Genomic DNA, 20,923 nt, shown 5'->3' on the forward strand with positions numbered 1-20,923 from the left:
AGGCAGGTACAGAATAGGTAGCTTCAACTGAACTGCTTGATTTTTGTGGCTAAATGCTCAGGGTGTTGCCTAAGCTGTAATGAAATGCTGTTTCTCTGCCTAAAACACGTGTCTGACCATACAAGGTCAACACCTAATTGATGAAAAATGGAAACTGGTGATTCCTGAGACTGCAGTGGCCTTTTGGCTGTGTGTTTGCGTGTCTGTAGAAGCAAAAGTGAGGAGACTTCAGTGCTGGAAAGTGAACTGGAACATGAGAGGTGACAACCTTTGGAGACAGTATCTCAGCCAAGAAAGATTATTTTCAGCAGAAAACTGAAATCTGTCCTCTTGACTGGGAAGATGCTCACAACGAAAGTGTGGGGCAATGTGTGTTCAGCACTACTGCCAGGGCCAGAGCTCCTGACGCCGTAAGATGCTTTATCTTTCTGCTTGCATGCAAGTCAGTGATAGTTTTGCAAGCCCATGCAAGCTGTATTTGAGGAGTTTGCTACAATGGGGCAATGACAACCTCTTCAAGAGCACAGCACAGAGGGCTGGTGGTACCCAGACCATGAGATGAAAGCATGTCTCTGATACTGTAATAGCACTTCTTGTCTAGCTTATGGGAAAGCCCTGGTCAGCAAGTTCCTACCAGGCACAGCGCTTCACCTGGGCTGAAATACTGGGGCAGATTGAAAGCGAGGAAATCCCATATGCCTACAAAGTCTGGAGGGTATGGACTGAAATACTAAGCGACGCTGATGAAGACAGAACAGTTTTATGTTTCGTTTCAAGTTTTTCCAGTTGCAATGATCTTGCATTGTAAGTAGCTGAAAAACCTGACTGGTAAGAGAATGGCTTAAATAGCAAGAACATACTGTCCTTTGGGGAAGGGAAAGGCGTAGACAGAAGTCTCTTGGGTACAAGCGTAGGTTCTTAGCCATAAAACCAAAGTGGAGGGTTGGGCTGGTGTGCTGGAGCAGCCCCTGAAGTTCTGATGGCTTTTCGTTTTACTTTGAAACACTGCGCCCCAGCTGTGGCAGAATGCTGGAGGACATCCAGGCTTTTGCTTGCAGATATTCGGGCTGTAAGACAAGCTGAAAAGGGTGGAGGAGGTGATCGGTTTTCTTTTTTCGTGGTGTGGTTTACTTTGCTGTTGTGATGTCTGGCAGCGGCAGTAACTCATGCAGAGATCGGTCATACAGTTTCTGAAATCCTCTAACTACAATGTACAATTGTCCCAACGAGTTGTCCAGAGCCCAAGCTTAAAAAAGGGACTTGAGTCTCCGTGACATTTTCTTGCTTATAGACCTCTCGAGCCTTCAAAGCAGAGGGGCCACGTGGCATTTCCTGGGGCTGAAGAGAAGACTTGGCTGTTGCAATTGCACGTGGGAGTTGCGGAGAGGCAGGACTCATTTGCTGCTCTTGTTTTTCACCTTTGTGGCATTGATGTCTGCTTTTGTTTTCTGGATGCGGGAGAAGATCTCCTTAAAAAGAGCCTTGTACTCGGGCTGGCTCTGCTCCAGCCGCTTGTCCACGGCCTCCACGTGTTTGCTGATGGTCTTCTCCATGGTTTTCCGCTCTTCCAACTCATGTCCCTCTCCTCGGAAGTCTCTGAAGGAGCTGTCGCGAGAGATGGGCCGGGACGTTTGGACCCCTGTGTGGCGCACGCTGTCCTTGTGCTGCCGGCATTTGCTCAGAAGCTCTTCGTACTTCTCCAGCAAGGCGTGATACTGCTCGTCCACTTCCCTCAGGATGGACATGCCCCGTTTGCGCACGTTGTTAGCGTGCAGCGTGTAATTGCCCTCGTGCCGACTCACGGCATCCTTGGTCACGATGGCATTGAGGGCTGTGTCACTGCAGCTTTTCCGGACAGGGTGGTTTGGGGAAGGCGTCATTGATGGCCCATGACTTTTTCCTCCCTCCTCCTCAGAGAGGTCAATGTAGTCTGCTTCTGGGGCATTATTCAGCGGCTCAAGGAGGGCCTCGGACAAGTTGTCTTCTCTGCTGAGCAAATACTTCTTGACTTGTTTCATCTGTTGTAACTCTAGGAGCTCTGCTTCCAGTTCCTTGATGCGCAGTTTGCAGTTCTCCATCTCGCACACCCTCTGCTCGAGGTCCGAGTACTCCTGAATAACGGAGGTGTACTCTCGCTCAACCCTCTCCTTCCGCTGCTTCTCCTGGCTGACTTGGGACCTCAGGGAGTTCACCATGGCTTGGAGACGTTCATTCTCCCTCTCCAGTGGCTTCTGGTTGAACTCTGTGGAAGAGCTGTGGACTTGGAACGCATCCTCATACCTGAAAGAGAAGAAAGACCCTTGAGGGAGTCTGACTAAGCGACAGTCCGAGAAGGACTCATTGTATCTTACTGTCATGTAAGTAATTCCACTGATGCCCAGGAAGGAGGTAACCTGAGCTCATGGAGTGAGATATGCCTCCTCCTGGGTGCCAGGAGACCACAAGGTGTGGTTGGGGCTCTTCTGGACACAGAGACCAGTCTCTGCCCCGGAGAACCTGCAGTCTCATTTGATAGCCCCTGAAAGACAGGGAAGAAATTAAACCCTAAAAGGTAAAAGACTCATCTGGTTAACGGACAAGCCAACAACATCGCCGTGAAGCAAAGATGAATGTTCAAGTGCTACCAGTCTGAGCTGGAAGTAGGCGGCTTTGAGTTTTTCCTGCTGGAGTTCATCAGCTACTCAGCTGCATCATGGAGTTTACCAACTACTGACTGCATCTGCCAACAACCCCAAACCCCAGCCAGCCAAAAACCAGAAGCACAAGCTCTGCTGTCCTGTGTCTGGGAGGTGCTCCAGAGAGAGCAGGAGAAGATTTATACAGCAAGGGAGGCAGACAGAGACTTTTGACAGAGTTGCCCCTTCTTCATTGCCTGGGAAGCGATAACAAGCACTTCCCCCTTCCCTCGCATTGCTGTCGGGAAATCAGATTTTCCTCCTCAATGAAGTGCCCACGGCATCCTATCTGGTTAGAACAGATTGGAAAAGAGCAAGCACCATGGCTTCCCCTGGGAGGCATGACTGGTGGTGGGGGGTATTGAACAGATTTCCAAGTTACTGAAGGGCAGCCTGACCTTCAGAGCCAACTGCAGAGCTGCAAGCCAAACCGAGGTCCTGAGGCACTGGGGGAGAGTGGCATTGGGGGGGACTGGGGGGAAAAGAACCACAGAGACATCAAGTGGATTTTGCTGGGGGTTAGGTTATGGCCTCATAAACATCCCTGTTGCTGCTGCAGTAAAAGTGTCTTTTGTTCGTATCCTCTGGCAGAGGATGCTTTCAGTAACAAAGTTTATCGATTGCTTATCTATTTAAAGAAGCCTCTACTATGGACAAAGCTGAGCAAGAAATGCCCTCACGAGGTCAGTGAATTAACACAGTGGCTGGGATTTAAGGAGGATCAAGTGTGCAATAGTGCTGAAGGTGTTCATCCAACACTTGGCAGCATGTGGCATATCTTGGTGTGTGACTGGTGCTCCTGCAGGGTACTGACATCGTACAGGACAAAACGCACCATCTCAGTTGGTTTCAGCGAGCCAGAGATGCTGGTGCTGTGCTGGGAGGCAGCTGCAAAGGGAAAAAGGGCTGTGCTGGTTTGGGAAGGGAAGCTGTGTTGGCAGCTCGAGGTAATGGTCCTCTTCACATGATGTGTTACTGGGTGGGCTGTACTGGGAGATGCTGGTTTGAAGTATCTAGAGCTCCGACAACGCATCCTGTCTGGTGTGTGTTCCCACAGAGCTCCCTGCCAACGGGCCAGGAGACTCCCAGCCCCTCCAGGCAATGCCTGTCCCCTCCAACCTGGCCCAGTGCAGCTGCATGAGGCATCCAGATCCTCCTGGGTAGCCATTCTTGCCCTCTGAAAAAGACCTTACATCTCCCCATTCGAGGCATCACTGATGCTGGGATCACGAAGGCTCTGCTTTGCCAATGCCACCTGCTTAGGTGGGCAGGTACGTGAGAGGGAGGTCCTTCATTCACCTCCAGCATTGAGTTTCAGGCTCTGATGCAAAGCCTAGGTCTCTTACCAGGGTGTATGTGGGGTTTTGCACACCCCCAGATGGGCTAACCCGCCTCATCCCCTGTTCACAGGCAGAGGAGATGGGGGAGAAGGTTGGAGGGGTTGCTAAAGGCAAGGTTCCGTACCTGGGGCTGGAGCAGAGTTCTTTAAGGCAAGGGAAGGTGTGGATGGTTCGGCGCCGCTCCCTCTTCTCCCGCCGAATGCGGAGCTGCTCCAAGCTCCGCATTTCCTCCACCTGCTTCTGCAGCTCCTCCACTTGGTTCTGCAGCCCCTCGATTGTTTCTGTCAAACTGCGAAGAGAGGAGGGAGCATGGATGAGGAGTCAAGCACTACGGGTCCTTGAAAGGTTTTTTTTCCCTATAGAGAAAGCCAGTCTACGGGAGGTGCTTCCAGTTTCTAGCTATGCCCTGGGAGCATGACAGCATTTGCTTTTCATGGCTGTCGTTGGTCTTTCTCTGCACAGTCACTCTTGAATGGCAGTGTTTGTAGAAAAGGGTGGGGACTGGAGCAGTGTCAAGGGATCGTACTAATTTGAGACCCTCTTTCCTCAAATCAGTTGGCTGAAACAGTCACCTCTGGGACATAAGCACTATGCTGGAATATCTCTGCACTAAAAGCAAGCAGGTGAGCTATTTACCCTCTTCCTCTTATCTTGTAGAGATAAACACAGAGAGACCGGGTAGAGATTTAGTTTTGTTCTGGCTGTGAATGCAGTTTGTAAAACTCTCTGCTCTGCAACTCCCTCCCTCTCTGCACAGTTGTTTGCAAAAGATGCTGCATTGCAAGGGCATGGCTTAGTCTGTTGTTTCCAGGGATGACCTTGATCATGGGCTTGTTTTAGGAAAGAAATATTATTGATAAACTGGTGTTTCAGCATGGACTAGCCAGGTTTTCATTAGATGCTGGATCTGTGCCTAGTGTTTCTGCTGGGCTGTGTGCTGGGGACCTCCCTGATATGATTATGTGCCTCTTCTTCAAGGAAACACATCTGAGGAGAGGCTGCTGTGTCTCTCTCCTGGCAGCTTCAGACACTCCTTTATCCAGCCCTTATCCCAGGGGCGCCTGTGCTGTGGTTGACCTCTGCATCGGTCAATGCAACCAGCATCGGTGCAATGAGCTTGTGTTGTAAATAGCTGCAAAACCTGACTGATAAGAGAATGGCTTAAATAGCAAGGGCACTCTGCGCTTTGGGGCAGGGGAAAGGTGAGATGAAGGTCTCTTGGGTACAGCATCACTGTGGTGGGAGTAGGGGAGGCCGTACCACTGTATCTTCTGTTGGGATGTCTTGCTTTCCAGCACAAGTTTCTGGTTAGCTAGCTCCAGGTCCCGTGCTGTCAGGTCCAGCTGCTCGTAGACTTTGGCGTGCTGTTCGTTCATCTGCCGCAATGTCTCTAGTTGCTTGGTCAGGTACTGCAAGAAAAAGCAAACCAGAAACACTCCACATCCAAAATCCAGGTTGTTTCACAGGCAGAAATTCCTATGGCTTTTGCTTCCTCTGTGTCATGGTTTAACCCCAGCCAGCAACTAAGCACCACACAGCTGCTCACTCACTCCCCCCCAGCCAGTGGGATGGGGGAGAAAATCGGGAAAAGAAGTAAAACTCATGGGTTGAGATAAGAATGGTTTCATAGAACAGAAAAGAAGAAACTAATAATGATAATGATAACACTGATAAAATGACAACAGTAATAATAAAAGGATTGGAATGTACAAATGACGCACAGTGCAATTGCTCACCACCTGCTGATAGACGCCCAGTTAGTCCCTGAGTGGCGATCCCCCCGCTCCCACTCCCCCCAGTTCCTCTACTAGACGTGACGTCCCATGGTATGGAATACCCCGTTGGCCAGTTCGGGTCAGCTGCCCTGGCTCTGTCCTGTGCCAACTTCTTGTGCCCCTCCAGCCTTCTTGCTGGCTGGGCATCAGAAGCAGAAAAATCCTTGACTTGAGACTAAACACTACTTAGCAACAACTGAAAACATCAGCGTTATCAACATTCTTGTCATACTGAACTCAAAACAGCACAGTACCAGCTGCTACAAAGACAATCAACTATCCTAGCTGAAATCAGGACAGTCTGATAATATATTTTGTGGCTGATTTGTCCTCTGCCTAGTTGAAGCCCCTTTCACACTTGAAATATTCATACCCCCTGCCCACTGTAAGTCATTTTATGTCTAAAATATGATTGAAATTCCCCTGCCCTCTGTGAAGGGCACTAACCTCAATCTCTCTCTATTCAGCTGCTTTTTTTATTCCCAGTACCCAAAGAAAGTTAATATCCCTGGGACTGTGACCCTTCACCGAAGTTGACTGAAATTGGCCAGTTGGTTACTGGATCGTCTGACAGATCGATTGTAGAAGCTGTGTTTCCTTGGGAATTCCGGCTAAAACTCTGAGTCCGTGAAATATGAGCAGACTTGCGGTTTCTGCATGTTCAAAGACCGCTCTCTGTGAGTCTGTCATTGCAAGATTTTATCCTGGGAGAGGGGCATCTACCCAAGAGCTCACCCTCAGCTAGGACCAGATCCCAAATCCTGTGATGGACGTGCTCCTGAAGGGCTGCTGGTGGGGGATGGCTAAATCCATCCACCAGTTTCCTCGGACATCAGCTGTCAGATCCCTGCAGCCATCACATGCTGCTCTTGTGAACTCGCAGCCCTTCTCTGCCCTGGGCTTTTTTAAGTCAGGGGGTTTCCGATCTTTTTTAATTCACAGATCCCTAGTTTTCCAGCAGATGAAAACCCTCCCGGCACAGCAGGTTTAAGCCTCTAAGCTCAGTTCTGTGGGCTCTTAGAAATACTGCCCTGACCCCAAAGGATGCTTGAAACACTGATTTAGATTGCAGCTCTTGGAGAAAGAGCTATTTTATGCCTCTAACAAAGGAAGCTGTGTTACAGGGGTGCCGAGGGGCCAGCTGGGAACATGATTATGAATAACTAGAATCGAGGGAAAGCAGCAGCAGAGGAAAGAGAAGTGAGTGTGAAGGCTGGCGGATGGGCAGGGAAAGGCCAAACGTGCCCCAGATGCAACCTCGTGCCAAAATCTGGTGTGCACAGCGGAGCAGGGGGTAGGGATGCAATAAGGGGGAAAATCCCAGTTAGTGGGGAAAGGGAATCCTTTCCAGGGCTGGAGTGGGCTTTAAATCCCATCCCCGTGCCGCATCCCTTCCTTCCTCCTGGCATCTGAGCTCTTGGCATCGGTGGAGGAGCTCCTTGCCCACCATCACCCTTAGGTGACAGCAGTGGCCGAGGAGCTCCCGTCCCCATCCCTGGCCCGACGGTGTTCCTACCTCAATTTCCTGCACTTGTTCCTCGTTGGTGGCATACATCTGCTGCAGGGAGTCCTCCAGCTCTTTGTTGCGCTCCAGCAGTGTCTTCCCCAGCTCTGCGGCCAAGTGCAAGTCTGAAAAGCAGATGGGACAAAGCTGCTGCAGTTCTCGTGGCTTCACGGGTGGATGGGGGTGGGGGGGGTGTCCCCGAATGCCACCACGCCAAACACAGTGGCACATTTTGCACAGTGCTGGTTTTATTGGCAAGTTTTGACATGGAGGCATGCTTATGGGACGTACAGGATCTGGCCTCTTTTGTTTTGCTGGGCTGCAGGGCTAAGGGGAGGCCAAGCTCGGGACATCTGCAGCTCCTCCATGCAATGAGGATTTGGTGCCCTGCTGGCTGCAACACCCTTCAGCATTGCACTCCACGCTGCGTAGCCAGAATCAGGCCCATGGGGCTTGGCTGTGGCAGGTGCTCAGCACCTCCATCCCGTATCGCTGAGACCTGTAGGGCTGAAACGGGCTCAGCATCTGTCAGAATGAGAGCAAGGGTTGGTAAAGCCCCCCAGGGCCTTGGGGATGCTCTGTAAATTATATTATTATCTCTAATGAAGGGAGTGCCTTGCCTTCCCCGTCAGCCTCCATCCATCACCTGCTAATAGACTGACATGAGTAATAAAACCACGTGTGGCCCGAGGGGGCTGGAAGCACCTCCTGCTTCTGCTGCCCAGGCAGCGCTGCGTCGGCCGCATCTGCGGCTCGTTCCTTGGGGCAGCTCCAGGGTGAGGATAAACCACTTTGTGTTCACTCTCTGCCACCTCTAAACACCCTTAGAAAGCTACTGAAATAGTTGGACTTTAGGAGAAGTGCAAGGAAAAGTAGACATTGACAGTGTAGTTGGCTTAAAATACTGGGTTTGCTGCCTCCTGGGTAAAGAAAAAGCCCCAGGACCCTGGGAGTCCTGTATTGGCCAAAGCTTGAGCACCTCAGGTGATGCTGTTTGTGGGCCTGGGATGGCACAGCTAGCTCTGATAACATCCCTTTGCTTTCACAGAAATTGGTTGTCTTCTTAAAGCCTGACCTCCTATGATCATGTGGTTTTCTATTTTTCCTGGTGCTTTTAGAGGTGGGTTTCTAGCTCTTATGGCGACACTGAAAATCTGGCCTTAAACCTTCAAAAAGGTAAGGAAACAGGTCCTGATGTGTGTTATTGCTCTTTTTCTCTCTGGTCTGTTTGTCATGCAGTTTTAGATAATTAAGGAGTGGCAATCCTGCAGTGTGTGAGGGGACCCGGGTCTCCTGCCCTGACATTTTCAGCCCGTCATAATGTTCCTCTCTAGTCTGCAACTAATGATGTGTATTGCAAAAGCTCTGCCAGGACTGAGAGCAGCTGTAATTTCCTCCAGTAGTTAATTTGGCTATGCAGCTGATTGGGAAAGAAGGATAGCTGGTAACTAAGGAAAGAAGGGGAACCAGCATGCCTAGGATGTATTCTGAGCCTGGGAAAATCACTGATCTCTCAAACTTCAAATGGCACATCACAAAACAAGGCTCACACTGACCTCTTGGGCACAAGTTCTCGCTGGGAGGAGTGCTATTAGTGCTGTCAGTGCTTGGGATGGGGCTTTCCTGATGGATAATGCTGCACTGTGGGAAGTGCCGATATGTTATTAGTTTGGGTGATGGCCCTGTTTCTTTCCCTGCGGCTCCAGTGGTGCCGAGGGCTGGCTCCCCAGATGTGGTCCAGCCAACAGCTGCTCAGTGTGTCCTCAAATCTCCCCTTTACCATGGGAATGTGCTCTCCAGCTGTGGCCTGCATTGCAGGGTGTTATTCTAGGCTGTGACCTTTTTAATTATAATCCTCATCATTGCACAGTGACCTGGTCTGAGGGCTGCGATTGCAGCTATCAGTGTAATCAAGATATTGGCACATTTCCCCATGGACAGACCTCATCTACCTATTTTATATTTTTTTTTTTTTTTTTTTTCCCAAGCACCAAATTTCCCTAGTTTCCAAAGTGCCCTTGGGAGACTGAGTGTTTGCTATACCAGCTGGGGATGGGGGAACAGCCAGATGCCAGCGGAGATGAGGACAATTTGTGCCTTTAAGCTGCTTGGGGCTGTATTTAATGGCACCGCCACCTTGCCAGAGCCAGTGTCGCTGCTGGAGACCGGCACCTTGCAAATCGCATCCCTTGCAGCAAGCAGGGCCCCGGCACAGAGGTGTGTAGCGAGAGGGCTCTGTGCTGCGCTCCAGGTAATGAGTCAAGTGTGTCTCCGTCCCTGCGGATTACACCAGTGCTCTTCCACCATATGGCATCCAATTTAATCAGCTGGGGTTGAGTTAAGTGGATTAGGCAGTGCAAGATCCTGCATTGTAATTTAAAGGGCTCTGTCAGCAATAATTTAATGGGGGAAATGGGCAGTGTTTGGGGACGAGTGGGAAAGAGGAAAGAACGGGGCTGAGCTCTGAGGAGAAAATTGATTCGTTTCCATTTTGAGTGTAAGGGCCTGGGAGACCCCAGGCTTGAAGGACATGGGGGAATTCATTCTTCTAGTGTCTTTTAACTGCCTCAGCCATCGTCACACACACACTCACTCTCTGCCTGCCAGCCAGCCAAAGCATCCTCGGTAATCCTGTCTCATCCACCCGCCTTGCGCCCGAGTCCTCTTCCCCACCTGTTGGTCTCCCCCAGGCTGCGGGACCATGCAGAGGGTGGGGATGCTGCTTGGAAGTGCTTTAATGTCATCTTTAGACCAGATCCCTCTTGATCTTGGCACTAATTGTGGCTTTGCACGGGCTGGGGGAGAACACAGTTCCTCTCCTTGGAGACCTCGGAAACCGGAGGCTGACTGTGAAATTTCAGCAAGTTGTTTGGGGGCAGGGGGAAGAACTATTTAGGAATTCGGGGATTCTCTCTGCATAGCACTGTGGTTTCCCCACAGTTTTTTTTTATTCCTCTTTGCTTCTCCACTGTCGCATCAGCCAGCCAGTGCCATACGACTTGCCCTAATTTAACCGATATGCTGATGCCTCCCTTCCCCCTCCCCTCTCAACACAGGAGGAGAAATAAAGTGGTGGGGAGCGGCTGTGCTGTGTGTCCGCTTGATACGCCTGATCCCTCTGCAGCCTGGCTGCGCTGAAGGCACTGCCATGAAATGGCCAACATCCAACTTAAAAAATGGGGGCCTTGGTGTTGCCCAAATCCTATTTGGGAGAGGACTACGGATACAAACTATCCTGGGCAGCACCAGCCTGGTGCCCTCTGGCTCTCAGTGCTGCAAGTGCTGACGTGACCCTTCTAATTAACACCAGCCAAGGAGACAGCCCGCGTCCCCAAACAAAGAGCTGTGCCTATGGAGTGAAATGGTGGGAGGGATGGAGGCTGCATTTCCCTGCAAGCTTCCATGGGAAAGGTGCCTGAGCAAGGAGGGAGGGGAAAAGAAGAGAGACTATATGCTGGGAAGGGAGCAGGAGTTGATTCTGAGCAGTGCTTGGTACAGGGGAGCGTGGCTGGGCAGTACATCAAGGGGGCAGCTGTCCTAGAGCTGCGGAGATCAGCAGCAGCAGCAGCCCAGCAATAATTCTGCTAGCTCTGTGTCACTGAAGAAACTTGGAAAAAAAAAAAAAAAAAATCCTCATCCAAAAGCTCAGGTTGTCTTTGACTGAAAGAGGCTGAGGAACAAAGTGCAGGGTATTCCCCCACTGCAGCACCCTGTGGCAATGCTGGCACAGGCAGATGTGCGCTGCAAGGGGCTGCTGTGGAGCTGGGCACTTCCCCAGCCTTCATAGCAGCTTGCAATTAAGCACAAAGAGGGTTTGGAGCCGTTTCTGCCTTCCCAGTGCTGGCCTGCATCTGTCTGGGCAGAGCAGCCTTTGTCACAGGCTGCTTTCTGAAGGGGGGGGGGTGTCCCCCCAGCATCCCCTGGTTGTGGCTGTGGGGGTATAAACCTGGTGCCAGGCAGGGGAGGTTTCGGCTGCTTTCGGCATGATGGTGATCCGGTAGCTATTCAGATGGTCCCCGTAAATAAAGCTTTCCGAGGAAGCCACCATCTGGAGCAGCCGCTTTGGGCTTTCCCGTCATCTCTCTTGCATCGAGGGATTCATGTGTTTAGGCCGTGAGAAAACGTGCCTGCTGCTCCGAGCGCAGGTGAGGGATGCTTGCGCTTTGCTCCTCACCTTTAAATAAACTAACCCTGTCCCCATTCTGCGAGACAGGCAGGCTTGCGGGGAGTGCCAAAAAGCAGGGGTTTATGGTGCAAGTACTTGCAGGTCCTTTTCAGCTGAGCATCTATGAAGGAATTACTTCTGGTCCCTTCCTACATGTGGGGCTGTGGAAAGGGCTGCTCCTCCCCTACTGCTGCAGATGGTGAATTCACCTGCTAAAGAGCAGGGAGGAGCAGGTAGCAGAGCTCTGGTGTGGAGGTCTCTGGAGGAAGTTCAGGGTGCTTGTTAGCTGATGGATGGGGTAGGTTGAGAGTTAAGAACTGATGTTTAATGCTGTTGACGTTTAATTTAATTGCATTTGCTGTCTGCTCCATTACACATGGGTACTTAGAGTCAAGGGTAGGTGCAATTATTCCCTTCAAAATCTAAATAAATGATGCTGTGCTGGTTTACCCCAGGGTAGGGTGTACTTGCTACTCATTTATTTTTCTTCTTGGTTGCAAGGGATTGTGCTGTCTGGGTATATTACAATGAAGATCAGCTTTTGTGTATCACTTACTGCTGCTCCATGACAGGTGATGGAGGCAATCTGTGTACTTAGCCCTTATAAGCCTTTGCAATGGAACGTGCTGGGATGCAGAGAAGCAAGTGCCACTTGACAACATCTCGCAAGTAACCTGGAAAAGCCTTTTCAACATGCCCATTCCACAGATGATAGTGTTTCCCATGGCCAGGCAGAGCTTGCAGAGAGCCACCAGCGTTACTGCTGAGGCGTGGATTTTCCGTCCCTTTTACAGTGGCATAACTCAGACATTGCTACCCGTTTCAGCTCTGCACTTGCTGTTCTGTGTGTTTTTCGTGGGGACCTGCCATTTTGGTGTCATCGGGGGTACTGCAAAGGCAGCGATTGCTTTGCAGAGCAGCCCAGTGCAGCAAGGGGGAAAGATGCCTCTGGCAGGGCCGGGTAAGAGCAGGCAAAGGGTGTGCGTGAAGCCCCTGGCAGCACAGCCGCCTCCGACCCCTTCTCCTCCTCGTTTCAAACCATGGCTCTAGCTGTGCTGAGCTGATGTTGGTCACACGGGCATTTCTGTGAGCCTAATGAGATTTGCTGGGCTTCCTGCTTGCTTTTTCTTCCTTTTCTTTGCCTTTTCTTTCTCTTGTGTAATTTGTTATGTACCCCTGGGCTGCCTTTGGCTTTGCAAGTGTCCCTGGTAGGGGGGAGCTCAGGTGGTGGCAGAGAAAGGTGGTTTGGAGGGGACTGGGGTAAGCACGGTGCAATGATAGCAGCTCCCTCTACGCTGTCTCTAGTCCCCTGAGCAAAAGTGGCACCACCAAGGAGCGGAAAACCCCGAGAAGGGGCTCAGGGATGCACTGTCTGTACCGTGCTGTGCTGCAGGGAAGCCCTCCAGCCTTCTCAGCCCCTGCTGCTCCCTTCCTTGCCTTCTGTATTTTTCAGTCCTATTCAGTATTTCCTATCAGCTCTTCTTTGTGTGTTTTTTAGTCTTCTCCGATGCTTATCAGGCTTTTTTGATTTAATTGATACTCACCTTTTCTTTCTGCTCTCTACCATTCTGTGCCCCAAAGCCTTCCCTGTTTCTTAGCGTTACCTCTGCTTATAATCTGTATGTGTCTGTACAAACACATACACAGCAGTCCCATCCCTGTGCCCACAGCAATCAATGTGCGTTTTGTGAAGTTGTTAGAGCATGATAACATGGAGTATGTTATTAGACCATGGTTGAGGCCCCATCTGCATCTTTCCCTGCTGTTCTCTTATCTAAACAGCCTTGGTGCCTGTGTTTGCCTTGTAGGCTAAAATGGTTTCAAAGAGCTCGGTGACTGGTGCCTTGGGGGCTCTGATAGTGCACCTGGATCGGAAAGCGTCCTAAATAAATACATACAAGTGGCGTTGCTGGGGAGGAGAAGAGAGGAAAGAGGGGGGAGAAAGGCAGCCAGTGCTTTCCTGCATGCATCCCTCCTCCAGGCAGCAAAGCTCCAATTAATTAATTATGTTGGGATGCAGAGAGCCATGAATAGAGGCTTCTAGTCTTTTAAAGCTAAAGATGCAGACATGTGGATTGATGCCATGTGAGAATCTCACCTCCCTGGTGTGTTTTGGAGGCAGGAGATTGTAACTGGCCCAGGATGGACAAGGAAGATGAGCACCAGGGAGACTTTACATGTTGTCTGTGGCTGCTGCTGCACCACAGTACTGTGCACGTGCAGAGCCCCAAGCAAAGGCGGCCTGCAAAGGACAGGTCGGCGTGCTTGCGTGGCAAGGAACAGTGCCCACAGCAATGGGCTGCCTTAACCATGTTTGCTTTCCAGCCCCACTCGTGCTCACACAATGCATTTTCCTACTCTGAGCCATTGCCAGCCAACTCGGTCACCCTTGCTGCCCTCTTGCTGGTGGGAGGCAGGTGGGACCACCAGTCCTGAGTGGTTTGGTCTCTCAGCGAGCAACCAAGCTCCAGAACAACTGCCACTTGCAGCCGCAGCAGCCCCCGAGACCACTGCCAGCACCGCAGCTGCTGGTTACTCCTGTCTGCTGCTTCTCATGTGCCAGAGGCATGTAGGTACAAACAAGATCCTTCTTACGCAGCCACGTGTTACAGCTAAAGGCAGAAAACAGCCTGATGATCTGCAGCAACACCAAAAACCTGCCCACCTCTTCTGTAGCAGCCCCTCTGCTTGGCTTTAAAGAAAAGTGTATCGTCTTGCCTGCTGCTGCCCCGCTACTGCTCCCTTCCCATCCACTGCTGGGAAATGCTCTGAAGCCCTGTTCCTCCGGCTGCCTTGTGCCTGGCTGGAAGAGATGCCCATGTGGGAAGAGGTCCTGACCTCAGGTGAGTGATTTGTGCCGTTTGTGGAGCTACGCAGGAAGAACACAGTACTGCAGCCTTCCAGTCTGAGTTTGCAAGGAAAGAGAGCGATGAATACTTGCTGTACTCTCAAGATGGCGTTATTTATGTCCATCACTAGTCCTGAGCAGGATGCAGGGCAATGCCTCTTTCAGGAGCCCAACACCAAAACCAGTGTCCCTGAAGCAGCTCTGCTGCAAAGACTGATGCTCGGGGGGATGTGATGTGCTGCTCCTTGCTCTGCCTCCTCCTGCAGAGATGGGTGCTCACCTACCACCTCCCAGTCCAGTGTGCCTTCCCAGGGCTCAACACTTGCTTGCGGGCCAAGAAAACTTGGAGGACAGCATGATAATGTCTTTGCTCCAACTGCTATCGCTGCAGCTGCGGCATTGGAAAAGGTCAGCATGGACCTGGATACTACCCACTCAAAGGACTGAAATCTTCAGTTAACTGAGCAGTGCCAGGGCAGCTGCACTGCACACAGGATAAACTGGAGTCACTCCCCAGAAGGCTGCAGAGGAACAGGCTGTTTAAACCGTTACAAGAACCGTCACCTTTTGGAGAGAAGGTTTACGACTGTTTGTTAAATACACATGGAAAAAAAACCCAAACTCTAACATAAAATAACTTTAAAATTCCCAGCAGTGCAAAGACCAGCAGTTGTGCAACAGCTGGTCTCATTCCTCCAGATTATTTTGTACTGGAGATATTTTCCTAAATTCTTGGCCCACATGTGTTTTTGAGCAGGTTAAGTAGAAGCTTTGGAAGCCTTACTGTGTGTTAGGTGTGAGCAGACAGATGTATTAGTCAGGTGAGGTGGGAGTATAGCACTGTGCTGCTCTGGGAAAGGCCTTTTAGCAAAGGAGATCGAGTGTGTGCAGGAGCGAGCAAGCTGCGCATTAGCCTGAGCGCTGGCACTGCTTTTATCAGGAGCAGGATCAGACCCTGCTGCTGTCACAGCTCTAAGTGGTTCCTGAGTCAGTGCACCCGCCCTGTCACCAGCCAGCACTGTCTGGTACAGGAGAAAAGAAAGAGGATTGGAAAATTCTGGCGTGGGGGGACGGCTTCCACGTGCAGGGTGTTAGCAGCTGGTGCCTTGGCTCCCAGTCCCTCAGGCTCAGGGCTGCCGTGGGGGGAATGTCCTTCAGGACTTGGACTATAAATCCTTCATGCATGGCCTTGCCAAGGAGAAGTGCCGCTGTTAGCTGATTGTTTCAGGATGGGAGATATGGGCAAACTGATTTATTTTGCTGGGTTTTTTTCCCTTTGCCTCTCCTTTTCCCTTTCCAGCAGTTCCTCTAATTCTGTTCCCTCCCCCAGCTGGAAGTATGTGCTAGGGTTCAGCAGATGTAGAAAGGAGCTTCTGTGAGACCAGGAGGGAGATCCTGGAAGTTGCTGTGTGGGGCTCTTACACCCCTTTTTCTTGGTGCCTTCACATAACAGGGGAATTTTTTATTCTAGGAAAATACATCTATATATATATATATATTCTTTTTTTTTTTTTTCCTCCCCAGATTTGGAGGCTCTCATCCCTTCCTCAGACTAACCTAACTGTCATCTTATTTCCCTGTCTCCTGTGACTTTTCTAGTCCCTCTTGTCATTCCCAAGCAGCTCAGCAATTAGTCACCGAAAACTTTCCACTTCCATAAGCTACCTGCTGTACTGCACTGCTAAATAAGTAAGTGGCTCAGCTACTGCAGGCAAAACTCTGTCCTTCTGGCTTGCTGCTGGGGAGGAAGGACAGCGAGTTAACTGCTGTGCTCCTGGAGGACAGGCAAGCTGCGTGACTTGTCCCCTGAGCTGGACTGCTGGGATAACTGCATCATGAAGGACAAAATTTGGGGTACCACTTGCTCCCCAGTGCACTGAATCCTTTGGGTAAGCTGATGGGAATTGCAGCTCTATGGACCACCCCATGTAGGCTGGGTGGTGCAGAAAACAGGCAGGTATGGGCACTAGTGGGTGCCAACACTGATCCCCTGGGTTCATCCCAATGTCAGGGGACGATCACTGGAGCACTGGTGACCCTGTGTCTTTACACGGATGAGTTGGGAGTGGTGCAAGCTCAGCACCTTGTGTCATTTTCCTTCTTAGCATGCAAGCAATCAGATGCTTGGCAGGAGGAGGAGGAATTAAAATAAGATCCTTAAATCTGGAGACCTTTAGAGGTTACAGCTGTAAAGTCCTAAGCCTGCATTGCAGATGGTTTGCCCCAAAAGTTTCTATGGTTGCCTAGGAGGAGAGGACTACCAGTCTTGCAGTGGCAATGAGATGAGGTGCTGGTTCTTGCACTACTTCTGGTCCTGCTGGCTAACTTGGAGCAGTGCGAGGCTGTTTTATTTACATGAGAGGAATCACCCCAGCACTAAGGCTATATTTAGGCTCCAGAGACCGCAAGGGTGACTTTGAGAGCCCTCCTGTTGGGCTGCACCCTGCTTTTTGTCTTAGACCTGATTGCTGGCAGGGAAGCTGGGAAGATCAGAGAATGCAGCGGGGTGACTGCGAGGAGAACTTGTCTTGGGAGATTGCTGTGGGGGAGATGAAGACTGGAAGTGGCTGGCAGAGATAGCTGCTGGGTCTGGTCGCTGCTCTGTTTGGATCCAGAGGCAATGGAGTTGGCACGTAGCCATTCTGAACACCAATGCTTCTGACGAACAGAAAAGGTGTCCCCACTTATCCCCAGCTCAGACTCTCTAATTTTAGCTCATTCGTTCTCTTGGGGTCTGGCTGCACGTACACTCTGTGCACGGGGTATGATGCAACTGTAGCCACATCATCAGTTCTCAATGGCTGGAAAAAGGTTCACCATCACTGTATTCTGGGTTTAATGCTTAGAGGCACAGATTCCCCAGCCCATGGAAGGTAAGGCTGTGGCTGAACCAAAGCAGCACTGACATCTATTCATGCTTAGAAAACCTGGCAACCAGCAAAGCCATCCTACCAAGCGATCAGAACTCCGTTTTTACCACTTTCTTCAAATCAGAAAGCCTTCCCAGAGGAAACATCATAAGAATGAAACACCTCAGGGAACACCACTACTGTTTCCATGTCACTGCTGAGTATCCTGGCTGGGATTTGAGTCTCTGCTTCTGTGTGCTAAGGCATCTTTGTACAATGCCTTGAACCATGCAGGCTTACAGAATTCTAGGAAACAGGTAAAGGAATCTGAAAGGCACCAGCCTCATTTGAACAAGGCTGGAAGGGTCTTGAGGCTGGAGACCAGATCTTGCTGCCTTCGAGGCATGTGGTGGATGCAGTCAGTCACTATGGGCACTTCAGGAGAAAAAACAAAAACGAGTGAGTGGGGTTTATTTTCTTGAAAAAATTAGTTACTTCAGCAAGGCAAAGCTCTGTGGAAGATGGGGAGGAAAGTAACAGGTGCTCAGAGTGGAGCTGGAGGCATGATTTCCTCTGCGGTGCTAAAATGGTTAATTAACATAATCATCACAGAGCTCCCAGTTAAGCCATCTGTTGCTTAGCAAACAGTTTTGGATGTAAATGTAATAAATATTTGATGATGCTGTGAAATGACGATAAAGGCCCAGCAACCAACTGGTTCACAGAAGAACCTTCTCTGCTCTCCTAGCTTAGGTTGTTTCTTGTTTCTCCCACCCCTCGCTCCTAAGGAACAGTCTTTAAGCCTATGCTTTTGTCCTCCGCCTTCCTGGTGCTGCTGCCAGGCGTGGGTTTCTGTGCGACCCTGGGCTGTTGGCATGCCGATCCTCTTAGTAATGCCGGCCTGTGACCGCCTTGCAATTGTGCTATGCTGGATGTCTCGCACCATACTTCCATTCCCATTTCCAAACCAACAGCTTCATGGCTGTGCTGTCACCAAAGACTTCCAGATACTGCTGCGGCTGTAATGCAAAGGCCCAGCGTATGTGGACAAAGTCTAGCACTGTCCTTGATGCTTTGCGCATCATGCAAATTAATTACGGTTGTAATTACCCCGTAGGACCTTTCCAGTTGGCTGATTTCAGTTAAAGCCTTCCCCATCTCTCCTTCTGAGTTTGTGCAAGCCTGTGCAGCCCCCATTTGTACAGGAGGCTGCAAACCCTACAGCTGGGCTTTGTTTTGGGTCTGTGTTTTCCTCCCGTCCTGTATGTGCTCAAAGGTGGAGTCTATCCCCAGCACCGATCCATCATCTGGAGGCAGTTATTCTGCATTTACATTGCCGGGACAGAGCTAGGAACCTGGCCTGCAGCGGGAAGGTGGTTTTATTGTTGTGAGCCAGTTGTACGGTGCCAGTGCTGACTCATAAACCTGACACCAGGGACAGCATTAGGCTAAAAACCAATCGGCCCCGCATTGTTCAACACTCCCTATATTCATCTGTAGTTCTGCTGTTTCTCAGCCTGGATCCTGCCCCTGGACCAGTGCCCAGGGCCCTTGTGAGCCATGGGAAGACGTCACCCAGAAATGTGAATTTCTGAGCGTTCAAAGGCTGCACTGTTTATTCAGCTGATAGCTCCATCTCCATGCTCTGCCCTGGCTTAATTTGAGTGTTGTGTTTCAAAGAACAGGGCCCAGTATCCCACTGTTGATACTTCCTGTTCATTGAGAAATTGGAGTTAAAAACCAGCTGCAACATTCCCTGGTTATCATTCCTTGCTGGGCCTCTGCCCTGCAGCTGAAGTTGTGTAAACTTTAAATCATGACATAACGTACTGGAGCGAGGATGGGCAGAGGCACTGCAGCTGGACCGCACGTCCCTGCTGACAGTCAGCTGGCTAAAGCAAATATATAACTGTACAGTACCTATAGTGCAAAGTGGCAGAGCGGTACCGTGTTTAGGTAGGAATGATTTTTCCCTGTGCATTGACAAATCAGTTCAGTTCATTCCTGGGCCGCTGGCCTGAAACAGGAATTCTTCCAGTTATTTACTTACTGCGTGTTGACTCAAAATATTAAGAGAAGCAAAATAAAATAAAGAATAGGAAAAAAAGAAGCAGCCCCAAATACCCACAGCCACCAACTGTCCAGCCTTAGGATAAACACTACATAGAACTAATCCAAACGTAGGTACAGTTACTTCAAAACAACCTACACAAGTGAATGTTTATCCTCTGAAGAGGCTATTTTTGCTGTTTGAAACTTGGCCTTGATTTCTTTTTTTTTCTTTTTTCTCCTTCCTAATTTCTCCTGCTTTTATGGCTGATTGGAAAAATCTCCAGAAGTAATTAGGTGACTTAGAAGCTGAAGATCCCTTTGGATTTGGGCTTGGACAGCAAAAGCTTTTGAGAGATGCTTTCAGCATCCTCAGCTTAGCAAAACGTTATTTCCAATGTATGAATTTCTAACTCGTGTGCCCGCTCACTCTACCTGCAACTGCTCCGAGATGAAAGCAATGTCATAACTACCCATGTTCGATTCTGCCTGCAGCGAGTTTTCTGGGGGAAACCAGGTTCCTTTGTGGGCGTAACACACCAAATTTTTTACCCCCCTGGTGCCCAGGACAGATCTGGGCTCCCTGCCTCTACCCGTCAGGTTTAAACTTTCCACGGCCAGGACAGCGGTTTGGAGCAGCGAAGCCGAGATTTCCACGGAGGTACCGCCGCAGGACGAGGCGCTGGCTTTGCCAAGCAAATAGGAGTCTTGAGAGAAGGTATCCCACCCTCCCGTACCCGGGATTTGTGGCTTTTTCTGCCCCCGCATCCCCCTGGCCCGCCATCCCTGGCAGCTTACGGGGTGTCCCCATCCTTACCCTGCTCCAGGTCCTGCTGGTCGTACCAGGGCTCCTCTTCCTCGCTCTGAAACTCCTCCATCCTGTCGGCGCTCAGCATTTAGCACCAGCGGCCCGGGGAGACGCGCAGCATCCGCCAAAGGGGACACCCCACCCCCCCCCCCCGCCCCCGCCGCCAAAAATGGGGAGCGGGGATGGATGCGGGGATGCGGGCAGGGATGCGGCCGGGGATGCGGCCTCGGTGCCCCGACCGGGCCGGGAAGGAGGGAGCGTGGGGGGGGGGGGGGGTGGCACGACGTGGCACCCGGTGCCTCGGCGCTGCCCCGGTTCTGCCTGCCCGGAGTCGGGGGGGACACGGGGGACGGCGGCTTCCTCCTGCCTCCAGGGCCGGGGGAGGCTCCGGGGCGGGGAGGGGATGAAGCGGGGACGTGGCGGCCGGGGCGGGAGGGGGGGGGGGGGCACGGCTTAGCACGGGGCTGGGGGATGCACAAAGGAAGGAAGAGGGCCCGGCGCAGCCAGGCAGATCCTCTCTCCGCAGCTCGGTGGAGACCTCTAGCATGGAAATGCTGCAAGGAAACCCGGCGAGAGGGAAGGGGGAGGCGAGGAGAGACCGGCCTCCTCCTCCTCCTTCCTCCTCCTCCTCCTCCTCCTCCTCTCCGCCCAGCCCTGCCGCGGACAGCGGGGGGGGGGGGGGGCATGGGGCTCTACAGGGAGCGGGGTTTGGGGTTGGTAAAGTGGGGTGACCCCCGGCTGCAAAGGTGGAGGGAGCTGCCCCGCAGTGCCCCCCCACCCCCCCCACCCCCGCTATGATACCTCCGGCTGGGTCCCTGCCACCCCCGGGAAGGTCAGGCAGAAGCAGGACTTGCTCCAGCACCGGTTGGGAATGCGGAGGGTTGTCCTGGCCTTGCCGTGGGCTTCTCGG

The 20,923-nt window shown here is 51.3% G+C and overlaps 1 protein-coding gene across 1 annotated transcript; it reads right to left on the reverse strand.

Annotated features, from left to right (window-relative positions):
* Window positions 1–744: 744 nt before the first annotated feature.
* On the reverse strand, window positions 745–20,347 carry CDR2L (cerebellar degeneration related protein 2 like). Its single transcript, XM_049813372.1, has 5 exons — window positions 20,023–20,347; window positions 7,307–7,419; window positions 5,276–5,424; window positions 4,140–4,304; window positions 745–2,280 (listed from the first exon to the last, which is right to left on the reverse strand). Exons 1-5 carry the CDS (start codon window positions 20,099–20,101, stop codon window positions 1,395–1,397), a joined length of 1,392 nt encoding a protein of 463 aa, XP_049669329.1. The 5' UTR covers window positions 20,102–20,347; the 3' UTR covers window positions 745–1,394.
* Window positions 20,348–20,923: the final 576 nt, after the last annotated feature.

This window comes from Accipiter gentilis, chromosome 10 (genome assembly GCF_929443795.1).
Source record: "Accipiter gentilis chromosome 10, bAccGen1.1, whole genome shotgun sequence".
Lineage (NCBI taxonomy): Eukaryota > Metazoa > Chordata > Aves > Accipitriformes > Accipitridae > Astur > Astur gentilis.